Source organism: Parus major, chromosome 24 (genome assembly GCF_001522545.3).
Source record: "Parus major isolate Abel chromosome 24, Parus_major1.1, whole genome shotgun sequence".
NCBI classification, from domain to species: domain Eukaryota; kingdom Metazoa; phylum Chordata; class Aves; order Passeriformes; family Paridae; genus Parus; species Parus major.
Genome location: NC_031792.1, coordinates 2,480,043 through 2,504,680, shown reverse-complemented (window position 1 = coordinate 2,504,680; position 24,638 = coordinate 2,480,043). Strand labels below are relative to the sequence as shown.

Genomic DNA, 24,638 nt, shown 5'->3' with positions numbered 1-24,638 from the left:
GCCCTGCACAGACACCCCAACAACCCCATCCTGTGCCCGAGAGCATCGTCCAAACCCTCCTGGAGCTCTGGCAGCATTGGGGATGTGAGCATTCCTAGTGCAGGGCTCACCTCAGGAACAACAGCCCCAAACTGGGAGATTTCCCACGTATTTCACAGGCAGGGAGCCCTTGGAGCACAGCTTTCAGTGGCCTGCACAGGTCTGAATCCCTCCTGAATTCCCCCCTTTGCTCTGATTGCTAAACAGCAGCCCCTCTGCAGCAATCCTCTCAGAGTGAGCCATCACTCACAAATATTGCCTAATTTTTCTTCCCTCCTGGATTTCTCAACCAGAGATTAGTGACAGATTAACTTTAATTTTAACAGCCCTCGCTGTTCTCCAATTTGTCCCTCCTCTGCTGGCATGTGCTGAGACTAATTGCCTCTTCTCCTGACGGTGCTGTGGGTTTGACCTTGCTTTCAAAAGCACCAAGGCCACACAATCCCACGTGCTGGGGCATTTCTCCCATCCTGGCTGGCCCCAGCTCACCCCTGTGCCCCTCACGGGCTGGCAGAGCTCCTCATGCTGCTGTTTCTGCAGTGTCAGAGGCTGTCCTGGCCCCTCACACCTCTCTCCTGCAAGATGGATGTCAAGGTGATTTTAATCATCTCCATCTACATATAAAGAGCCTCTGGAAAACAGAAAACATATCCATCTGCAAAGTTTTTTTAGAAAGCAATCAAATTCTCCACACAGGCGTGGATGAGACCATCCTGTTGTTAAGGCTCTAGACAAGGACTTCAGGGTTTTTCTGACTCAGGGTTTTTAAGCAGTGGATGTGATTGGTCTGTATAAATACCCCAGGTGGAGGAGGGCTGGAGCAAAGAGGTTTTTGGCACTGGAGCGATGGCGTTGGCACAAAAATAAATACACACAAACCAGCCAGAAATGAACAGGCTGACAAACCAGGGGAGAGGTTCCTAATCATCAGGGAGCTGATACCTGTCCTAGAAGAGCAAGGAGGCCAGCACAACCAGCTGGGTGCAAGCTGGAGCTCAACACCTTTGTGAGAGGGATTATGTGACCTGGTGACAGCCCAGGGTGGAGAAAGTGCCCTCCATGTCCTCAGGGATGTGTGACCCCCTCGGCACCATCCCTGCACATCCCTGAGATCCAGCCCTGCCTGAAACGCCTGCAGGCATCTCGAGGCACACCTGCAAACACAAACTGTGAACCTCAGAGTACAAACCAGCCCAAAAAGCCTGGAAGGAACAGGGAAGTGTTATTGTTCATGCCACTGCTCCATCCCCACAGGCAGATGAGGTGCCTCAATTTAGCTGCTCTGAAAATGGCATTATTTGGGTTGGTGGCACAGAAATAAAATAATTTTCTACATCTCTGTGGAAAATTCCTATGTGGAGCGTTCCTGGCTCACTCCTTCCACCCTGGGTGCAGAGGTTTTGAGGTTCCTCATGGTGTGGGGTTATGAAATACCTCTCAAAGTAACGATTTTAATGAAATCTTCCACTTATTTTTCTATAGGCACAGAGATGACAGGGCAAGGCTCCTCAGAACTCCAGAGGCACCACAGGTATTCACCATCCCCATTCCCAGCTTCAAACTGAGGTAAAGCCAGCCCCGAATTCAGATCTTGGAACAATCAGCCAGCAAGAGGCACCTTCTGGGCTCTGATTACAAGTGCTGTCCTACAGCTTGCAGCCATCATCTCCTCCTCCCTGTGTCCCCAGGAAAAGGAAGGAGTGCACAATGCAATCAAGGTGCCCCAAGGAGAGGGAATCTGGGAGTGATTGGGGAGGGGGAAAAGGGAATCAAACAAACAAATGAAGGAAATCCCTCTGAGGATGCTGCCTGGGGCAAAAGTTCCTCCACTGAAATTAGCACTGAAAGCATCAACTATTCAACTAAAGAACCATGAGACACACAGCCCTCACCCCTGAGGTGACCAGCATCCCCCAGATGTCCCCTCCTCCCCAGATGTCCCCTCTGGACCACACCATGGACACTTGGCACAGCCAGGCAGGGCTGTAGTGGCACACACTGAGTTTGTCAGGTCCTGGGGGCAGAAGTCATTGTGCTTTTGGCAGACCCTGTCCCTGGGCTGTTCCTGGGGCAGCAGCTAAAGAGGAGCCGGTCCCAGCGAGGCTGATTGGCTGCTGCTAAATTAAAAAGGTTTGATGTTGTGGGGAATGTGGAAGATCCCAGAGCTATTGGAGGGGAATTCATCTGTAGCTCATCAACATCCCAATTAACAGCCCCAGCACTTGCTCTGTCTTGGGACAGCAGCAGGACCCGTGGTTAAGTGGAGACTGATGGGCCTCACTCAGGATGGGGAGAGCTGGGGTCAGGGTCTGCAGCTTCCCCCTTCCCCTCCCTAAATCACAGCCCCTCCTCACTCCCTTCCCCCGTGAAGTTCCCAAACCTCAGCTGGTGATTCACAGCAAATCACTCTGCTGGAACTCTGCAGTGTGTTTTACAGAAGCAAAGAAAAGGGGGGAATGAAAAAAAAAAATTAAAAAGATGACATTTACCAAACCCAGCCCTTGTCAGATCTATAGATCACCAGAACATTAATGAGCCTGTGCTTTATGGAGCATCCTGTGAGCAGAGAGAGCAGCTCTCATATGGCTGTGGAAAAAATTCCTCTGGTTAAGCTAAATCAGGAAAAGACGCGTTTGGTGCGTTACATAAATGTATTAAAAATTGGATGTCAAAAAGCCCTGCCTCTCCTTGCCCAAAAGCAGCAGCAAGTTAGAGAGTCTAAGTGTCTCTAATTTGCTTGCTGGCTGGATCAGCCTCAAAATTCAGTGAACTCTCCATCAAAGCTGATGAGCTGGAAGTCCCTGTGGCTTCACTGGGTGGAAGGAGAGAGAGGAGGAGAGGGGAAGAGAGGAAGAGAGGAATGGGCAGAGTTAAAATGAGCTTGGTTAAAACTAAGCAGGGAATGGAAGTGTTTCAAACAAATCAGTTAATACAACCCTTGGGAGCAAGATTGTCTCCAGGATGTGAACGCCTGTTCTTTACCCTGTTCCTTTAATTAAAATATTTCTAATGATTTATTTAGTCCTTTTCATTAAAAGAAGCCAGGCTGGCAACAAGAAAATAACCATTTATGGCACAGCAGAGCTGCCTTTGGCTTCCCCTTGCAGGGATTTGGAGGGGAGGCAGGTTGGGCAGGAGCCTGATGGGTCTCAGCTCTCTGGGGATAAAGTTAAACACATCTCAACAAACTCCTTTAGGCTGGGAGGGGCCCTGACACCCCTCTGGGCACTGCTGTGGATCAGGAAAGCTCCCTGAGAGAAGGAGAGAAGGCAGAAAATCTGTCACAGGAGCAGTTCTCTGAAAATCAACCCTTTCCTGGTGGGTTTGTGACAGGGCAGGACTTGCAGCCACCCCCGAGGGACTGCCCTGTCCTTCCAGCACTTTCTCCCTGTGGCTGCAAGTGTTTCACCCCCCCTGCAGCCTGGTGGAGTTTGGAAAGCTTGAACCCAGCGCAGCTTTCCTGGGCATCTCACAGACACAACGCTCCTCATTTACCGAGCTGTTACAACAGGTCAGCAAAGGTTTCCTCCTGTCACACCAGCTTTGTGGGGAAGAGATGAGACTTTAGTCTCAGGGCAGATCAGGCTGCAGTCACAGCTCTCCGTGGAGCTCTGGGAGCAGCTCTGTTCCAAAAGGAGCCGTGAGTTTAACGTGAAGTCCCTGCCACATTCACACACATCAAAACCAGCTCTGCCACAGGGAGCTTTGCAGCATTCCCTCCCTGAATCCAGCTGAATTTGTGCTCTTATTAATGCAGGTGGGCTTGGATCTGTCACTTCTGTTCAGAGGGTGATGGGTTTGGGAGAGGATTAAAAGGGCATTGATGCTGTGAGAGATCTCTGTGGGGAAAATGCCATCCCGATCCCCCCTGCTCGCTCAGAGAAAGGCAGCATCAAAGCCAAGCTGTCACTTGACAGGTAAGAACTGGCAGGTAACATCCTTGCCAAGGCTGAAATTCACTGCTGCCAGGCCAGGAGAGGGTTCCTGGTGCCAAAATGCTCTGCTGGTGAGGGTAGGATACAATGGCTTTTGTTCTCTGCCAGCATCTAGAAGTGGCAAGCTCTGAGAAAAGGGCAGCAGTGGAGCTGTCAGCAGGGAAACAAGACAGATGAAACCCCTCTTTTATTCCTGGGACTTCTATTTTCTTTCTCCTGAATATAAGGTTTGGATTTACCAGCAAATTCCTTGGATTTGTGTCGTGTAATCTTGCCAATCTGATATCCTCAACTTCAGCTCAAACCAGAAAATATGGCTCGGGCAGAAAGTGTGAGATGAGGAAATACCACTCAAATTAATGATTTTAATGAAATCTGCTCAGTGTTCTGTGGGCAGAGGAAAGCTGTGAGGAACCTACGAGCACCGAGACAAAAAGTAAATGAGTGTGAGCTGAGCAAACCTGTTAGAGAGGAGCCATAAACCAAGAGCAAAATGAGCCTGAACTTCCCCTCACAGGGGAGAGGTGATGGGGAGCCCCTGACATGGGGTTGCCCCATTTGCTTTCCCTCCCAGGAGCAGTTTGAAAAGGTTCACAGTACCCATTTTCTTTCCCATTTCATAGAAAATTCTCCCATTTTCCCCCCATCCAAATAATTTTAAGCAAATGCAGCCACAGGCTGAAGAACTAAGGGGTTGTGAGCGTGAGCTTGCACCTGGCACAGCCTCCCTGCCCGGAATCAGCAGCGGTGACAGGCCAGAGATGGGCTCTGCCATCACCCCTCCAGGGCCTGAGAGATCAAAACAAACCCAAATTATCCTGCTGAAGCCAAACACGCTGAGTTTGCCAGCTGGGGCTCAGCCAGCACTGAGGGGACACCCTGAGCACCTCATGGTGCAAACAAGGGGGGTCCACAGCCCCTTTTGGTCCCCAGAGCACCCCCCTGAGCCAGGGACACCCAGGACACGCTCCCAGCCCTCCCCTGGCTGCTCTCACCTGCCTGAAGCCGGCTCGAGTGTGCTGCAGGATTTTCAGGGCGTAGTTGGAGCGTTGGCCTTTGCTGTTGAATTCGATGTGGCCGGTGAGACCTTCCAATTCTACCTGTCCAGGAGAGACTCAGTTACAGCGCCCAGCGAGGCTGCCCCACCCCAGAACCCCCCCAGAGACAGGAGGGACGGCCCCACACACCCCTCACTGCCAGCAGGAACAGCAATGCAACCCTCTTATCTCCATCCTCGTTATTTCTGGAGTCTGGACAGAGGAGAAAGGACTTGCAGAGGAGCAGGGAATCAGCAGCACAAAGTGCAGGACTCCCCAGATTTCCTTGCTTTGGAAAAAGCAGCTCCACATCCCCTCACTGCCTCCCTCCATCCCAAGACCACTGGGTCTCTGAGCAGCAGAGCTATGGGGAGCTACAGGATTTTGTTGTCCCTGGCTAAAGGTGAGATTTAAAACAATGGGCCAAAGTGCAATGTTCTGGTTTAGCTGAGCTTTTCTTTGGAGGGAAAAAAAAGCCTTTATAAAGAAAAAAACCTCATGAAATTTCCTTGTCTCATTTACACCCAAACAGACTCAGAAACCTGCTCCTGCTGCATGGTCACCACCTCAGCTCTGAGGAGCCACAGACTCCAACAGTTTCACAAGGATGGAATTTCAGAGTGTTCTCGTGCCAAATTTAGGTTTGTTTGGTTCCAGAAATGACAATTTTGGGTTCAAAGGAGCCCAAACCCATAGGGGAGCTCGCATCTTGCCCCTGAGCTCTGAGCAATTGTACTGCGTGATCTCATATCAGCTCAAGTCACAGCTCAAACAGCTTAGAAATGTTCATACTTTAAAAAATAATAATAATAATAAAAAAAAAGTAAATTGAATTCCAGCTTTTCTGCAGCAAAGCCTGAAAAGGGGAGAGTTTCATGTCGTTCCAAGGCCGGTGACAACCCAAACCCTCAGATCTCTCTTTTCAGTGCCTTCAGAGAGCCAGGGCAAAGCCAGCCCTGCTGCTGGCAGCGAGGAGCAGCCCCCAGCCCCCTCTCACCATTCTCAGGTAGTTCATGAGGCTGGTGCCGTGCTGCCAGATCTGTGCTGAGCCGCAGGACAGGGGCTTGACGCCGATCTCCTGGCTTCGGTTCAGCTCCTGCACCGCCGTCACCACGGCGTACACGGCGTCGAACAGCAGCGCCGAGGACAGCTGAGGGGGAAAGGCAGGGAAAAGTCAGCTTGGAACACAGAAATTCACCTTCCTGCTGCAGCTGGGAGCTGGAGAGTGTCCCATGCACAGCCTGGGGTCAGCTGGGATGCCCTTTGTGCAGGCTTGTTTCATCCATCACTGTCATCTCTCTCACTCCGCTTGTCCTTGTTCCTTCCCGGTCCTTTCTATCTCAGTTTCTGCAGTTTTCCTTTCCCAACCAAAGGATGTTTTTCTGTGTTTTGGTGGCTCTGATTAATCTGCTGGCCAGGGGGAATGCTCCTGAGAGAAGCAGGAATTTCCAGGGGAAATTGTTCCTGAGATTCAATGCCTGCTCCCACAGAAGGAAACTCGACTGTGCTGCTTCAGCCACCATGGGAGACCTTCTCTCACCACTTCTTTGACAGGCAGACTCACGGGAAATGAGGTTTGGCTTGTCCAGCAGCCAAATCCTGCCTTTCAGCCCCCCCAGAGATCATCCATCCCTCGCTACAAGCTCCAGTTCCCTGCTGGAGCAGCACAGCTGAGGGAATGTCCAAAGTGACAGAGCTCATCCCCTCTCCTGCTCACCTTGGCTTCTGTTGCCTTTGCCCGGTTTCTTTGTGCACCACAAACCTCATTTCTCACCCGAGCACAGCAGTTTCCATGGCTTTGGGCTCGTTGACAATCAGCTATTTTCTCCCTTGTGCTCACTGTTGCGACTGAGATTTCACTTTTAATTACTGTCACCCCCTGACTCTGCTGGAATTAAGCCGTTGTAGCTCATTACTATCAGGGCTGTATTTTCCTCATGGATACTTCCAAGAGCATCCTTTTCCCATCCCAGCTCCTGGTTCAGTCCCCAGCCTGGGGCTGCTTTCCCCACCTTACCCTTATTTATTGGGAAAAGCCTTTACATTCACTAAGACCATCCAAACTTGTTTTCTTTGCCAAAGAGAGGAACTAGAAGCCCATCTCAAAAGAAATGGCATTCCCTCCTCCAAAATACAAAACATCCAGGGACTGATCCACCTCCAGTATTGAATATACCCAGCAAATGCTCCTGCACAGAAATATCTTGCTGGACTGTTCCTCACCTCGGTACCTTAATATCTGCTGTGATTTCCAGCCCTGCAGTGGCTTCTGCATCCTCTCCTCCTCCCAGAGCCTGGACAGGTTCACTCCCTGCTGCTGGCCCTGCAGGGACAATCTCACCCAGCTCAATGACCCCAACAAACCTTGGGCTTCCACTCTGTTGCTAATTTGGACTTAACCCTGCTTGATCTTACTCAGACCAGTGGTGTGACCTCACTGACCACGTTGGTGAGGGATCAGACACTTCAAAAGCAGCACAAAACCCTCAAAACCTACATGTCATCCTAAATTAAAAGGCAGGATTGCAGCTCGATGCCATAAGAGCCCCGAACACCAGCTCTGACAGCACCAGTGACCTTTCACTCCTCCAACCTGCTGAGGCTGACCTAAACCTTCCCCTCCTGCAAAGCCTTTTCCAGAGATTCTTAAAGAAGCTGATCAATCCTTTCTTTTATCCCTTCAATACAAATTCTTTCCCTGACAGGGCTTCTCCAGCCTGTCCTCTCCTCTGCCCCTGTTCCATGAAGATCTTCCCATGCACTTAATTTTGATTATGAACTTAATCCCGTTCTGGTTCCAGGGTGTCACACCCAATTAGCAATTCCTTTCCTGAATCAGGAACCATATTAACATCAGATGGACAAATGAAACTGTTATGAGACCAAACACAACCCTGGCAACCCCAAAGTTTCCCCCATTTCCTACCAAATCAGAATATTGGCCCAGCATTTTTAATTTTTCTCCTGCTGGGTTTCCATTTCCATTTTCCCTGAGCAGTTAATCCCTTATTAGCTGGTGAGCAAGAGACTTGTAGATCTCTTGACATTATTGATTGGAATGTTTTTCTCCTGAACTTGGGAAAATTCATTAGGGTTTCTGCCAGCACCTTTTATGATTTTGAGCAATTTAAGTACTGGGGAGAGTGTGGAGATACACAGGATCAAGTCCTCATGGCAGGGAATGGGAATGGGAATAGGAATAAGAACAAGAATCCCTTCCCTGAAGCCTGACTTTGCATGGAACAGACACAAACCACAAAGTTTTGAGGTCATAACCTTCAGCAAAGGAGCGAAAAGAGACCTTTGGAATGTCCTCCAGGCAGATCCAGCCAGAGGGACGTGTCCTTTCCCTCCTGGACGTTCCTCAGCTTTCCCCATGTCACCTATAAAAACCTCTCTCTCCTTTTATATGCTCATTTTAAACCACAGCTTTGTCCCTCTGTCACAAAAAAGCCAATTTGTCTGCTAACAAATTGATTCTCTCCCTTGCCTGCACCATCTGATTTGTGCAGAGCCCTGTTGGTTTTGTGCCCCTCTGCAATATCAGAGCTCTGTGGAAAATCCATGGGGCTTGGAGGATTTTCCTCAATCCCCAAAGCCAAATTCTTGACAATTTTTGACATTGGAACTTGAACAGGTTTGGCTACTCTGGGTTTTGGCATGGGAGGTTTTTCTTCCTTCCCTAAAACATTATCAGCTGTATCTTTGCCCCCAAACCCAACATGGGGAATTAAAACCATTAAAACCCTGTGAAATAGACTTTGCAATCTGGATTTTATTCAATGACATAAACACTTAATTACAAACATCTGTTTTAGCCTAAATTCTAATTACCAAATCTAGCCATCTGTAATTTGAATGATTTTCTCTGATTTCCTTTCTTTGCAATGTGATTAATGAGAATGGCATTAGAGCAGGCAGCTCCCTCCTCCTTTGTCAGATGCTTCCTCAGCTCCAGCAAGAATGCCCTGGGATTTTTGCAGCTCACAGGAAACCTCCCTCCTGTCACTTCCAGCTGTTGAGCTCCCTTTTCTCTCTTTAGGAAGAGTTATCCCACAGGATAACTCCTTCCCAGGGCTACAAGGGGAACTTCTAACACAGAGAGATGCTCCCTGCCAGATTTCCAGCAGCAGAGGCAGGAAGGTCCTGGATTCACCTCACAGACAAAGGAAACTCAGCTTGGGAATATTTCACCTCTGCTCTGTAACTTCCCTACCCTCAAATCCTTTTTCCCATCACCTGGGACGTGGCATCTTGAAGAATTCCCATCCTTCCAGGCATCATCTCACATCCTCCCACCTACAGCTTTTGCTGGATGCTCAAGACAACACGGGGTAAGAACCTGAAATGAGAATTTTCATTTCCCTGTCGCACCTGCTGCTGGTTCCTGCTGCCTCCTGTTTGCACTAGGAGGAGGAGATTTGTTTTTAATGCCTCTCAACAGTCCCTGCAATCCAAAAAGGAATCTTCCTGGTGGAAATCCCACGGAGACTGAGCAGGGCAAGCTGATTGCAGCTGCCTCTGGGTGGGAGGGAGAGCAGGATGGTCCCAGACACACGAGCTCAAGTCAAGCCAAAGGATGTGGACACAAAGGGAAAAAATCCCCTTATTTTGCTTCTTAAGGATCCCTTTGTGGTGGTTTGAGGTTTTCAGCGGCTCAGCTCGTCAAGGGGGCTCTGAGTTATTAAAATCCATGCAAAGGGTTCAGCTGATATTTTCCTCTCTCTCCCCTCCCGCAGCTGCAGCTCTGATGTGGCAAATCTGCCCTGCAAACTCTCCCAGCTGTGGAGAATCCCTGGGGAATTCTCCAGTGCTGATGTGCAGACTCCTCAGGGAGTGATGTGCACAGAGCACAGCTCAGCCCCTCGGCATCTGCCTGACCCAGCTCTTCCTGTGCCATCTGCAGCCACAATCCCCCCTCCATGAGCCATTCTCCTGGAGTTTAAACACACAGGGATAAACTTCACAAGGGAAGAAATGAATCAGAGCTGCATCATCCCCTGCACCCACAGAGAAATACAATCCAAATCAAGATTAGGCTTGAATTTAAAGCTGTGCTCCCAGTCCAGCCTAGAGAAGCTCTGCACCACAAGGTCCTTTGGGCAGCTCTGACTTTCAGGGTCACTTTGGTATTTTCCACATCAGAAGGAATGCCCTGTAAATCACAAATTGACAGCTCAAGTCCTCTCCTACCTACTTAATAAAAATGCTCTGCTCTGGCTTTTCCTTCCCATTCCTGGACCAGCATCTCCCCACAAAATCCAGTCTGAGGTACAACAGCAGCCTGGGGATGTCCCTGAGCTTTTTAGCACAAGATTAAATAGGATTAAATAATTAAATTCTTTAATAATTTAAATAACTTCTAAAAAAATTATTTGAGACCGGATTTTCTACCCCTGTGCTGCTCAGGACCATCCTGAAGATCTCACCACGAGGTTTTTCCATGGTCTATCACAGCTCCCAGCTCTGGGAGGTTCTGGGGGATGGGAATGGACTTTACTTACTGCTGGCCCAGTAAAAGGAGCGTGGTCACAATTCTCCTGCCAGGACTGGTTGAGGCTCTGGACAAACTCTTGGAAGAAGGCATGAGACTGGTTGAAAATGGAGAATCCCAGGATGTTGACTCGGTCGTCCAGGAGGCTGTCCAGGCGCTGGAGGGAAAACTCCTACAGCAGCCCAAAACACAAAATGGGATTAGAGGGGAAAAGAGGCACTGGAAACTTCAAACCCTCCCAGTGCCCTTGAAGGGAATGGGAGCTGTGAGATCCTGTGAGATCTTGGAAGGGAGAGCCTGGTTTTTAACCAGGCTTTGACTCAGGGTGCTGCCCACCTCAGGTTTTAATGAAGATATCATCCAAGCCCTGTGCTTTATTGGCCAAATTCCACAAAAAACAAACCCAAAACCCTCCAAAGAGGGTGCCACTCACCTGCTGAGTGGAGCTGCTCTATCACCACATCCAACTTGGTGACACCATGTTTCAACTGTTAAATTAAATCAGTTCTTTCCCACAAGAGGAGGAACTGAATTCTACCCAAAAAAACCCCAGTTCTGCACTGCTCCTTTCTGCTGCCAGGAACCAGGAGGAGATGCCACCCTAATGCCCTGAGGAGGGTTGGACTGTGCCTTGACTGTGGGTTTTGGAATTTGTAGCCTCTTCTTGCATTTCTGGATGTGGTAAGGAGTATAAAAACAACTACATTAAAAAATAAAATTAAAGCAAAACCACAGTGCTCGGTTTTGCTCCTGACATCCAGGGAAGCAGCCACACAACAAAGCCTGGGGAAGAGTCCAGCCCTCCTTGTCCTATTAGCAGAGAATAATGGCATTTTCCTCACTAATTTCTCTTCTGCCAATTGCTGAAGTGGAGCGAGAAGGTGGGAGCCACAGTTTCAGCACCTGCTGGATGCCCACTGAGGACACAGCTGTCCCTGCGCTCCCTGGGGGATGAGATTCCAGCAAGTCCAGCCATTTTTTATCTTTGCTGGGCACGCAGGAGCAATTCTCCTGTAAATCTGCCCAACGTGGGACTTACAAGACTCTTCCAAGACCCAGGGGAACGCAGTCAAACCCAGGATGAAGCAGGTTTTGGACACGCCGCCACGTTCACGTCGGGTAACGTGAAATTGCCTGTGAACTATTGATTCATTTGAATGATATTGTCCCCCTGCCTTGCTGACAGGTGATCCATTCACCCTGCATCCTGTCAGGAGCTGGGCCTGAGGAGATGCTGGCTGCAGGCAGAGCAGCAGGAGGGATGCTCAACCCCTGTAAAATCCTCTCTCGAAGCCAGAGCCCTGAGGCAAATCGTGCAGGGCACCAGGCAAACAGCTGCCCCACTGCCCTCTTGGCTTTGGGATATCCAGGAGGAAAATGAGATGTTTTGTACTCCAACAGCCATGAAATTCAAGGTTTCATCTTGTGCCAGCCTGCCCCAGCCTTGGGGCAGCTGAAATTAGTGCCTTGATTTATTTATTGTGCCTTTTCTCCCCTGGAAACATTTCCAGGCTTTTGAACTTGGAGGTTTTGTTATGCTCTGATCTTTAAATAAGCAATTATTGGGTGAGGGAATGAGGTGGTCTCACTTCACGTGGGGAAACTGAGGCAGGGGTGAGATTCACCCAGGCACAGCCACAGAGCTGAACCCCCAGGTCCTGCTGGCCTGACTGGCTGTGCCATGGTCAGAACCAGCCCCTGAAGGGTCCCTTTCCCACTTGCTCTGGGTAAATTCCATGCCCCGAGGCAGCTGCCAGAACTCTCTGCCTGTTAACCAGCACAGCCAGACCCCGACAGGCTCCCCCAGAGCCAATCATTTGCTCTGCTTCAAACATTACCAGCAGCTTTACCCAGCTCCCATCACCACTGGCTGCTTTGTGATGATGCCTTAAGTTTTAGCTTTTATATTTTTCATATTCTCTGGTGCCCAGGTGTGCAGCCTCACATGAAGTGTCAGTGAGCTCTCTTCACAGACTGGGCAGACAAAACAATTCCTTTTCCAGCTGATACCAAGGACAATCATTACAAGTTCCAGGCCCAAAAGCAGGAACAGCGCTGGGCTGGAGAGGGAAAACAAGGATGGGACTCCATAACCTGCAGCTGGGACTGGACAATTCACCCCAATATGCAGATGGACCAAAACTTATAAAAATGTGAGATCTCGTGACCAATCACCCATTTTGTGACCATTTTTTGGTCCATCTTGGGTGCAGCCCTGGCCAGGCTCTTGTAGTGCCCAAGGTGTGTCCTTTAGGGCCTTTCAATAAATCCCTGTTTTATCCTGAAATCTGTCCAGCCTCTGCCCTAGCTCAGCCTTCCCCAGGCATCAGTGCAAGTTTTGCTCTTTTCCTACAGCCAGCCCTCTCCATATCCATTTTTCCAAGCCTCCAGCTGCAGAAAACCCCATTTCTGTGCTTGTCACATCCATTCAGCATCACCTCTGTGACACACAGGGGTGGCACGGCCTGTACCCGACCCCTTCCACCCACTGCTCCCTGTCCCTTCCCTCTGCTCCAGCTCCAATCCCTTCCCATCCATGAGCAGAGCCGGGTGAGGAGGAAATGAGCCGTGAGCTGCCTATGCAATGAGATGGAGAAAAACCACCCTAGGGGGACACACTTCATTTGCAGTGAGATAAGAGAGATTTGGTAAGGTCAGGCTTTGCTGCAGAGGGCAGAGGGGTGAGAGCATCCCGATACTCCCGGAGCTGCCAGCTCAGCTCCTGTCCCTTTTCTGGGCTTTTCTTTTTACCTTTTCACACTCATTCTCCTCGCTTGACATTTCCCAGCTCACGTTTTGCAAACAAAAGCTCATTTTCTGTTCCAGACCTGCACCTCTCAGCTGATTTCCCAGCCTTCCTGCCCTCCTCCCACGCTGCAAGATGCAAACACGGGCAGGACAAATGATGGAAAACCCCTGATCTCAGGGGTGTTTTCAGATGGAGAGCCAAGGATTTCTCTCTGAGACACAGTGAAGTTGATTCCTACACAAAACACTTACCCAGCTGCCTTTTTATCCTCCTGGAGTTACTCTCCCTCAGCCTCAGTGCTGGCTGGAGCTTTTGCAGGGTACAAGATTGGCAATGCAGTAAGAGCAAAGAGCCATTAGGAAAATCCTGTTTAAGAGGGGACTCCCAGCCTCCTCCACCTGTGCAAACACAGCTTTGTAACCACAGGCCTCCAGAAAATGCCATCAAAAAGTCGGGTGCAAACAGCAGCTCCCTCATTTCCTCCCATTCCACTGGGAATCCCTCTCTCTACACTGGAGGAATTGCAGTAATTGCCATTCCCAAACTTGGCCCAAAACTTGGCCCTCAATCTCGATGAGACACAGAGAAGACCACCAGGAACCAAGGTGAATTTCAGGGACACAAATCCTGCCTGCCTGAATTCCTCCCCCTCTTTCCACTCTGTTTTTTAAAACACCCACCACATGTCAATATTCTGTTTCAAGAGAGCTCAGTAAAAAAATTAGACCCAGAGGATCTGCAGCCAAAATTAATGAACTTTTTCACAGAGAGAAAAATCCCCAGGCCTTGCTCCGATCGCTGCAAATTCGGCAGCAGGCACCAGCAGGCAATTACGGTGTAGATTTTGTGACTGCTACTACAGGGCTGCAACCACAAAATGTGAGCTGTTAAATAACAACACTTGGCAATTCCTGTGCTTCTATATTTTCCCAGTGCTAGGCACACATTAGCTAATTGAATTCCACGGGGTTCCCTGGGAGACGGCGCTGGAGGAGTTATCAGAAGATGAAGTCACTCCCCGGCTTCCTGCAGCACTCGACCTGCACTCTCACTTTACAGCAGCTCACAAACCCCGTGGGATGACCCCACCTCGAGGTCACTGGCTAATAAAAGCCACAGAGCCGAGCCCTGCGATGCTGAGCCCGTGAGATTGGATTTTCCAGCGTGGCTGGGTGTGAGTTATGATCAGATCTGCAGGATACAGTCCCTGTTCCATTAGGGACATAAAGCCATCAGGAACAAGCGTGTTGCTCGCTGCAAGTCTCGTTTTGAAGGTCTGGATGGAGAATCAGCTGATCCCGACCAGGTTCTGCACTCACGAGCCCTCTCCCACCTCAGCTGGCTCCAGGGCTCCTTGTGAGTGTCACCCTGAGAATCAGGCCTTTCAAAACTGTTTTCATAATTTCTAGCCATTTTCCCAGGAAGGTAACTATAAACATAGGTGTTTATACATTCCATTAAAGATTTGCCTTTTGATGGATGTCTCTCACAGCCAGTGTGGTTGGGAAGGTGGTGACCTGACCATCCAATCCCTGGTCATTGTCAAAAACCTATAAATACTGAAAGAACAAATAAACTCTTCTTCTTTCACCACACCTTGAGCTGCATCTGTGTGAATCATTTTGTGTCTGACAGTGCCATGTGAGGGTGGGAATTTGGGAGGGAATTGTCCCTCCTGTCCTGCCCGTGTCACTCTGGGACAGCCCAACACTGCTCCTCACACTGGGCTGGTCACTGTGGAAAACCCCGGGGCAAATCCTGCCTTGGAGTTATTATGCCTGGAAAACAGAGCAGGAAACTGAGGTGCAGAGTGAAAAACAGTGAGGGATTTCTGGCTGGCAGCTCAGCTCTTAGAGACACAGGAATGGTCTGGGTTGGAAGGGACATTAACAGCATCCCATTCCACCCTGACACCTTCCCACATCCCAGGCTGCTCCAAACCCTGTCCAACCTGGCCTTGGACACTTCCAGGGATCCAGGGGCAGCCACAGCCTCTCTGTGCATCCTGTGCCAGGGCCTCACCTCACCCTCACAGGAAGAATTTCTTCCTGATATCCCATCTAAATCTCCCGTCCTTCACCAACCTCCTCAGTTAGAGGTGGAAAAAATTCCTGCCTTTTGCTCTCTGGATCCTGCTGCCCTCAGAGCCGAGCTGCCAAGCCTGTAAATCATTCCAAAGCTCTGCTCAGAACACATTTATTTGTTTACTCAAGTGGACAATATTATGTTAAGTGCTTTCTATGCTTTCCTGAAAGGCTCCATTTATTTAAAAACTATCGACGGAGTCAATAAGTTTCTAATGGGCCACATGTAAAAATCAATTTCTCAAGGAGGAAAAAAAAGTGGAAAAAAGTCATCACAGCAACAATTTGAGCAGGTAAGTGGATGGGGTAGATGTACTCAAGGCAATGCTAGTTGGCCATTCAGGCAGGGAAAGAGAAGCTGTGACCACAGTGAGCTCAGGCACAATTCAGGGGAAGCATATTTGTATCTGTAATTAGATTTCTCTTCCAAAAAAACACCACTGATGTGCCTTACAGGGTCTTGAAGCTCCTCATGCAAGGCCAGCTGTTAAATTTTGGAGGCTGTTCTTCAAATGAGAGCACTTTTAGGAAAATACACTGCCCAAACCTCAACTTTTCTGCAGGGAGCCCGAGATTTGGAGAGAGACAAATCCACAGAGAGGTCAAGTGCTGAATGCTGGGACTTGAAAAAACACAGCTCTTGGGGAAAAAAAGGGGTAGGAAGTAGGGCAGAGAGAAAGAGAGAGATTTGCCCTCACCTCAGAAAAGCTGGGATGTATCTGAGAGAATGATTAACCCAAAAATTGGGAATCAAGCACAGAGATCTGGTCAGTAAGTAAAGAAGTAAAGGCAGTGAAAGGCAGGGAGGAACAGTCACTGCTTTGTCTAAATCCTCCTTCCCTCATGCTAACTAGAACGAGGAGAAATTGCTTTGGCAGCCTTGCAAAAGCCTGATTTGTTTGCCCTGCTACCACATGCCAGTGAAAATATGATCCATAAATCCCAGCAATGATCGGGGCTCTCCAGAACACTTCACATCAGCTGCTGGGAACCAGGAGGGCTGGCTGGGCTGAGAGGGGACATTTGTCACAGGGTAACGAGAGACTCTGCCTTCCTCACCTGGCCAAGGGGGACAGGGAGGTGCCCCTGGCAGCAGAAAGGCCAAACACCACGGCCTGTGCTGGAGCTCAGGGAGAAAAAGAAGATTATTTCACCAAAATAAGGTAATTTCACAAAAGCTAAACCCTGGTCAAAGCCTGATCTGTAGTTCCCTGTCCCTCTGCTTGATCTGACATCATCCCTTCTTTGCAAGGGATGTCACCCTGCTGACAAGCTCCAGCAGAAACGTGTGACACTCTCTGGGGGATTTGGACACCAATTTCCCCTCCAGTTCCAGCTCCAGGCTGACAATTCAGCTTTGAAAACCTCGTCCTGCATGAAGACCTCTTTATAAATCACCAAACAAAGAAGAGAAAGCAGGAAACAAGACAAAAAAACACCAAAAAACAAACCCCAAACCCGAACTGATTTATCTGGTCTGTAGGAGTTGAACACAGCAGCTGTTTTATCAGCAGCAACACCTGCACACAGTTCTGTCAGGGAACAAAACTGCACCCAGTGAATTGCCCTGCCTGACTTAAGGCACTGGGAAACCTCCTTTACACCTTCCCCCTTACAGTAATAATTTTAATTGTTTCAATTATTCCCATCTAATCTCCTTGACAAATATTTTGAAATTTAAACCCAGCCTGAGGTCCGAACGTTATTAAAAAAAAATAACAATGAACCAAACACAGAGGGGAAAAAAATAAAAAGACAAAATCCAACAAGCTACAAAGAATTAATAAGCTAAAAGAATTAATTGTAGCGTGGGGTTTTGGAGGCATCCAACTCCCCTCCTACTCTGTGCTGCTGATTTCAGGGATTTCCAGTGCTGGAAGGAACATTTTCTTCAATGCACAGCAGTCTGCTTGCAATGGTTTATTTGTGCATTATTATTATTATTATTATTATTATTATTATCATTATGCACATCATTGCCCCTTCACATGGCCATGAGCTCTGTGGAGACCCAGCCAGCCCTGCCAGGGTGAGGGGAAGGGATGATGAACAGCTCTGAGATCACCCCTGCACCTCCTCAGGGAATTTCATCCCTCCCAAAATTCCCAGAGCAAGGGAATCATCACCACGTGGAGATGCCAGGGAGAAATTTGGGTTGGATGGGGATTTTTTGGCAGGGGATGGAGGACAGGAGGGCTGCCCAAACACAGGTGATGGATGTGGGGAAGAAAAATGCACCAGACCTGAGAGTTCCATTAGGACTCCTGGAAAATTTGCCAGGCTGCTGCTGCAGACAAAATCAGGTCCCTGGAGCTGCTGAAGGAGCCTGATAATGAATTTGCACGCAGGAAAGGAGCCTGTGGATATTTTTACTTTGGGCTGCTCGCCTCGGCTCCCATGGAAATGTGTCAGGGGCTGAGGGTTCCTCCTCATCTGCTCCAGTGATCTACTGGGAGAGCACTGGTGCCACTCCCTGCAGCCACCAGGCTGGGACAGAGGGGACATCACCCCCAAAAATCCCCTCCTGTGCCCCAGCACACAGATAATTCCCTCCTCTGACGCTCACAGAGAGCAGAGCTGCACCACACCAAGAGCTGTCGGCTGGGATGTGCTTATTAAATAAAATTAATGCTAAAAGACAGAAACAGAACTCCCCTCTAGAGCTGCAGGGCAGGTGTTTAATTCAGCATTTTATCCTATTTTCTCCTCTTTTTTTCTTTTTTGCCTGAGATATTTTTCCATCTCCAAGCAGCTCAGTGCTCTACAGTCTCTGTTCCCTTTTCTGATGGGTTCTCTCTCCATTTAAGCCATCTTTTTGCTTGCTCCCCTTGACAGTAGTTCACTGTGATTTTATCTTTTCTATTAGGCAGTGATTGCAGAACCTCAGAGGGTTCATTAGGAGCTTGATAATCCCTCCAGATTTATGAGCCTAAATTGCTCACTCCCATCTCCAACCCCCATTTAAATATTACTAATTTCCTTAAACATCTCTTCCATCTGCCCAGGTTTTGTCTGATGTCACCTTTCCATAATGATCCCTGCCAAAAATCCAGTTAGTTCTGCTAAGGGCTGGGCTTTTGGACAGAGTGGTAAAATAACCTTGATAAACAGATTAATACCCTGAGAGAGAGCAAATTGCAACAAAACTCATTTCTTTCTCACCTGCCATAGCTGCATTCCAGGAGATCAATGGGTTTGAAAGGCAAATTTCACCTCCAGCAAGTGTTTAATCACACCCATGCTCAGGACTGGGGTGGGGCTGGAGGTGGGAGCTTCATTTTTAGAGCAGCATCCCTGAGCAGACTCCTCTGAGCTGGTGATGTGCAGGTGGAAATCGCTCCCTGTGTGCCCAGCCCTGCTCTGTGGGACAGGGAATGGGCTGGGGAGGGCAAAGTGGAAGAGGAGCAGCTGTTGGGAGCACTGGAAATGCTTCCTGGGAGTGGGAATGGCTGTGTTTGGGCAGGTCTGGCATCGTCCCTCAGCAGCTCTGCCAATGCCACCGTGACTTGGGGCACAAGCCATGACCCCCAGGCCCCATCTCTGCCTGAGCCCTGCAGGAACATCCCTTCCTCTGCCTGTCCTGCTCATTCCATGAACAGGATCAGTGAAGTTTGTCTTGCTGGACTGACCATGGATTGAACACTGAGCAGGAACCCAAGTGTTGTCCAGCCAGGAGCCTCGTGGCCTTTTCTATTCCTTGCATTTCTCTCTCTCTGACACCTCCTTCCCCTTATCCCTTCTCCATTCTGTGTCCCAATTGCTCCCAACCCCTCCATTTCCCTCCTTCCCCTGCTCCTCTCCTCTCCAGCTCTCCTGCCCACACGTTTGGCTCCGTCCCTTCCCGTCTGTCTCCCACCCAAACACAAAGTGTGATTCAGCTCTCGGCTTCCCTGCCAGAAGCATTAATAGAAATTAGAGAATAGGAGAATCACTTGGGCTGGGAGGCAGCTCCACTTAATCCCCCAGGTTTCCATCAGCCCCACAGCAGCACTGACAGCCGGGTTCCTGCTCTCCTGCTGGCACCTCCCCACGCCCCATGGCAGCCCTGCAGCTGCTGCAGCAACAGAGGTTTCTCCACTGTTTATTTTGCATTTCCCCCTCTGCTGCCTCAGCCCATCACTCCTTGTTCAGCACAGCACTGAGGGGTTTAACATTAATGTTCTTCCTGGCCATAAAGCCAAAGCACCGTACTGGAGATACCCCCTGCTCTCAGCATTTATGGGGTCATCCCTCCTTTGTCCTGGGGAGCAGCGCAGCCACAGGGCTGTGATGCCTTCCAGATGCTCATCCCTGGCCTTTTCCAGCACAGGGAATGGGCCTGAGAGGGGTGACAACACCAGCATAACCCCCACAAATCAGGAAAATCAGGACAATCAGGACAATCAGGACCCACCCATCTGCTGGAGCTTCCCAAAAACTTGTCCATCTCATTGCACCAGCTCCTGTCACAATGTCCACAATTCCTGCCTTTGGATGCTGCACCAATTCTTTTCCACCTCCCAGAGACCTTCCCAGCTTTCCAGGAATGATGTCTGAAGACTTTTTACATATTTTTCATGTGTTTATAACCTTGTAGCTTTTTAATATGTAGCTGGAGAGTTTCTAGCAGTTTTCCTGCCCTTCCTCACATTTTAGAACAATAAGCCAACCATTCCTAAAACATCCTTGAAATTCTGGTTTGTCTGATTTTAACAACAGGAATTCCTAACGAGGGCATCTTGTTTTGCAGCAGAATTTAAGAGACCTAACAAGACACAGAACAACTCTGATGGGCAGACCCAAGGGTGGGTTGCTGGGGCAACTGCTCTCTTGTTGGATGTACCTGTTAGAAGAACTAATTAATTAACCTGATAAAAGCTGTGGAAATCTGATGCCATGAGTGCACAGGAAGCTTTTGCTACAGATCTGCTTTTGGGATTACTATTTTTGATATTATTTGGAAAGGTTTTGCCTTTTGATTCCAGGCAGCAGGTGACATCCCTGCCTCCCTCCCTCCCCGACACAGCTCTGCCCAAGGATCCCGTGGGTCAGGGGGATCAGCTCCCATTGAAATGGCAGGAAAAGCTGGGAAAAACTCCTTACCAGATTAGTGAAGATATAGGTGTAATAGGCAGATGCCATCCCCAGTTCAGCTGCCTGTGAAGGAGAGGAAAAAAGAGATTAAACCAGAGCCTGACAATCTCCAATCTCCACTCCAGCAAGGCAGAGCCAGGGCCACATCTTGCTTTTTCAGGCTTATCTCTCCCTGCAGGAAAGGAGAGTGGGACACAGCAGCACGCTTGGACCTGGGAAATTCAGGTCTGGGGAAGCAATTTTTCAGCAGGACTGAGCCCACCTGGGGTCTCCTGCCCACAACAGCCCTGACAAAGAACCTGCACAGAGAGAAATGACCCATCTCCTGACCCCTGGGAGCATCCCTGCTCTCTCCACAGCATTCTGAGATGGAATTCAGGGATTCCTGCAGGTGAATCCATGCAAGGACAAACTCTGAGGAAGATGTCTGTGGAAATCAGCTTTTGAGCTCCCAGCAGAACAGCTTTTGAACCCCTGACAGACCCCAATGGTCCATAGAGACACTGGAAAGGTGAGGGGGGTCCTGCAGCCTCACTCCTGAGAGCTCCAGAACCCCTCAGGATGAGGAATTCCATGATGTTTTTGGAGGGAAAAAAATAGAATTTTTGCTTTGTGTGTGGATGCTGCTTTGCTCCTGTTTTGGGACATAACAAAGGAGAAGAGCAGCTGAGAGCTCCAGGCTTGTCCCTTCCACCACAAACACCATGACAGAGACAGAAAGCTCTTGGGAGCTACAGCAAAAGGACAATCAAGCCACTGGTGGTTTTCCAGTTTTATCAGTCAGGTTTGGGCTCAAATCCCACAAATTAATGAGCATGGATGAGACCCAGTAACTCAGGCTGCGCTTCAGAATTGAGACAGGGCTGTGCTGGCCACAGAAATAGAAGAAAACAGGGCAAAAGTATCCAGGGATGCAGAGGGAAGGACATGGAATTTTCCATGGGGATGATCTGTTCTAGAGATCACAGAGCAGATAACTGAAGCCCTTTCCCAAAATTCTCACTACACAAGGAGTTGGTTGTGGGAACAGATGCTCAGAAAAGTGGGGCATTAATCTGCAGATGCTCCTGGAAGCCTCTGTTCCACTGCCAAGCACAGCTGGTCTCAAATCAAGCTTCCAGACCCTGGCAAAGAGGTTTTCCCAGCAGTCCAGACCACACAGAGGAACGGGAGGCAAAGAGGGAAGGACCAAAGGCAGCACCTCCTGGTGTGAGTCCCTTTTTATCCCTCCCAAAAGCTGCGACAGCAGAAAGCGAGGGGAGGAAAGACAGAAAGAGACAGCTTGGATTGCACCTCTCCCTTTTCCTGCCTTTCACCTGTTCCTGTGCAAATCTGAGGCCACCACCGTGGCTGGTGGCTCAGGCCTGGCTGTGCCCAGCTCCCTGGCTGCACACTGTCACCCTGTCCCTCGCCAGGGTGGCACAACAGACACAGCAAAGCCCTTTGCTCCATTTGCCTCATTTTTCACCCCCTCCGCAGCAAAGCCTGGCACCAATTCCCCCTCCTCACCCCTTCCTGGGGACAGTGACAATGCCAGCTCTCCCTGTGACCCACTTTGAGGTCAGAGTGTTTGCTTTCAAGGGCAGAAAATCAAGGTGAGCAGCAAAGCGGCGCCTGGGAGCGCCTCTCCCATCCGTTCACCTGGCCCTGGCAGCTGGGAATCTGGGAATCATCCATGTGTCTCCAGCCCATCTGTGGAGGCTGAGGGATGAGAAACTCTGCATTCCTCTCCCTGAACAGGGCTGCTCTCCTGGGACAGACCCAGCAAACCCACAGAGCGTTTCTCCTGCCGCTGCTGCCCCGTGGGACAGGACGTGGATTCACCTGATGCTCAGCACCACCACCCCTGGCTCCACCTCTATCAATCAAACACTTTCCAGCCTCCCAAAGTGCAAGAAGTTGCCAGATCAGGACTCTTTATTTACCACCCTCCATTCCTATGGTCCTCTAGCTGGAAGAATTGGGTTTTACTGGGAAATGCTGGCAATTTCTGGCATTTCTCAGTGGTGGCAGAAGGAGGCTGGAGCTGGGCAGGGAGATGTGGGTGCCTGGAGAGAGCTGCTGGGAGCCTGTGGGAAGTCACTATAGCAACAGAGGAGGGGGACAGCCCTCAGCAGCCAGGCAGAAAGAGGGGAAAAAGGGGGAAAAAAACACACCAAAAAACCCCCACTGAGTAGACAACCCCAAAAAATCCCCCCAGACTGTCTATTTAGAAATGAAAATTGCATGTAGTGGAATAAAAACCTTTTGAGGGGAGAGAGGAGTGATAAAAAGATCCCTGCTGGATGTCATCAGAGATAAATCTGACACAGGCAAGGCCTTTGGATGACACATTCCATGCTAGAACAGCCAGGACAGTGTGGAATGCCTGCACCAGCCAGGGAGATCCCAGTGCTTGGAACCTGCCTCCCTTCAGGAATGTGCTTCTTGTTCCCTCCAGGATGTGGGGAAACTGCTCCATCTGGAGCCACTGCTCAATTGTGAAGCGGGCTATCAAAACAAGTGCTAGGAACTGCAGCCAGAGACCATTTAAAAATAAACAGGATTAAAATAAAATCTCAGTTAATAAGACAATAAAAATAAAAAGAAGGAAAAAGTTAGACACATAATGGGTGGGGAAAAAGGAGGCACAAGAGTCATTTCAGAGAGTTGAGCAGCCCTTCACAGCTCTCTGATGGCAACACCACTTGTGGAGAGCAAACACATCCCCTCAGAGCAATGAAACCATCTCTTGCACAGATCCAGCCCTGGAAATTGGGGCAGAGCCCATTGCCAGCGCTGCTGAGGGAATTGTCCCTTTTGGAAATGGGGCTGGGGGGAGCAGGGGGTGGACACTCACCTTCTGCAGGATGGTGTGGGACATGGAGGCGTTGGCATGGACGATGATGGTGGCTGTCTTGTCGTCCCGGATCTCCTTCAGGAGCGGGGTGGGGTCCCGGCTGTCATCCAGCATCCGCACCGACAGCGTGTCCTTGGAAATGAGGAACTGCCGCAGCAGCTTCTCCAGGTTTAAAAGGCCTTTGAGAAAAAGAGAGAAGAAGAACAAGTCCCTTTTAATTTGAGGCCTGGTTCTCCCATGGAACACAGTGATGCATGGCAGGATGCATTCCTGAAGTTCTGGGTCCGTGCACTGAAGTTCTGGGGCTCAGAGTGTGGTCCGGCAGGGAATGAGAAATGATGGAGTTACTCCATCTGTTCCCCACAATCAGAGAGTGGAAAGAAAAGGATTTGGAGCTCAATTCTGGGTCCAACAGTAATGAGAAATGATGGAGTTATTCCCGCTGTTTCCCAGAAAAAGACAGTGGAAAGAAGAAGATTTGGCCCTCAATTCTGGGTCCAAGAGGGAATGAGAAATGATGGAGCTATTCCATCTGTTCCCACAGAAAAAGAGAGAGGAAAGGATTTAGGACTCATTGCTTGTCCAGCAGGGAAGGAGAAGTGATGGAGCTACTCCAGCTCTTCTCCAAGAAAAACAAGTGGCCCCAAACTCCTCTTGGGAAGAGATAAGACCTTCAAAAAACAGTCTCCATTATCTCCCTGCATATGGGATTGTTCTGGTTACTGGAGGATTATTCCTCCCCCTCAACCTTTGCATTTCCAGCTCCCAAACTAAGTGGCCAGGAAGGTGCAGCTGTTTTGGAGATCCTGGAGCACTCTGATGGGTGGCTGCTCTCTTCCAAGGGGATGAGAAGCTCTGCTGAGAGTTGGAGGTCACTGCAAAAACACAACATTAAAAAAACGGTGACAAAAATAAGGACGGGCACGTCAAGGGCTCCTTCCAGCACGGCTGTCTTGAAGCCTAATAAGATGTCAAAACTCCTGCTGCAGATTTTGTTAGTCAAGAAAGCAGCTTTGATAGAGTCTCTCTTCTCTCCAGCTGCTGAGTTTCATCAAGAAATAACCTCCTGCCAAGTTTGATTGACCAGAGGGACCAGCAGATGGAATCATCAGCAAGACACAGACAGCACAGCCACACATCCCATCCCCACAGGAAGACAACCCCAAAAGAGGGGGGGAAAGCTGAGCTGGAGAAACACAACTACGAGCAGGATCACATCCCAGCTGGTAGAGAGGCAAATTAACCCTCAAGTCAGAGTTTTACTCTTAACCTGACTTATTTTTGACTGCATGAATCCACTCGTTCCCCAGCAGGTCAGGGGCAGGGGAGGGACGCAGCGGGATGGGGTCAGTGCTGGAGCTCTCAAGGACTCCCAGCACTTCACAAGG

The 24,638-nt window shown here is 49.5% G+C and overlaps 1 protein-coding gene across 1 annotated transcript in view; it reads right to left on the bottom strand.

The window, feature by feature from the left end:
* GRIK4 (glutamate ionotropic receptor kainate type subunit 4) overlaps positions 1-24,638 on the bottom strand; it is a 112,556-nt gene that overhangs the window by 28,336 nt on the left and 59,582 nt on the right. Inside the window, exons 5-9 of the mRNA XM_033519702.1 lie at positions 23,251-23,429; positions 20,421-20,474; positions 10,516-10,677; positions 6,009-6,161; positions 4,970-5,074 (exon numbers count right to left, since the gene is read on the bottom strand). Coding sequence (XP_033375593.1) covers positions 4,970-5,074; positions 6,009-6,161; positions 10,516-10,677; positions 20,421-20,474; positions 23,251-23,429 — 653 coding nt within the window. The remainder of the gene's footprint in view (positions 1-4,969; positions 5,075-6,008; positions 6,162-10,515; positions 10,678-20,420; positions 20,475-23,250; positions 23,430-24,638) is intronic.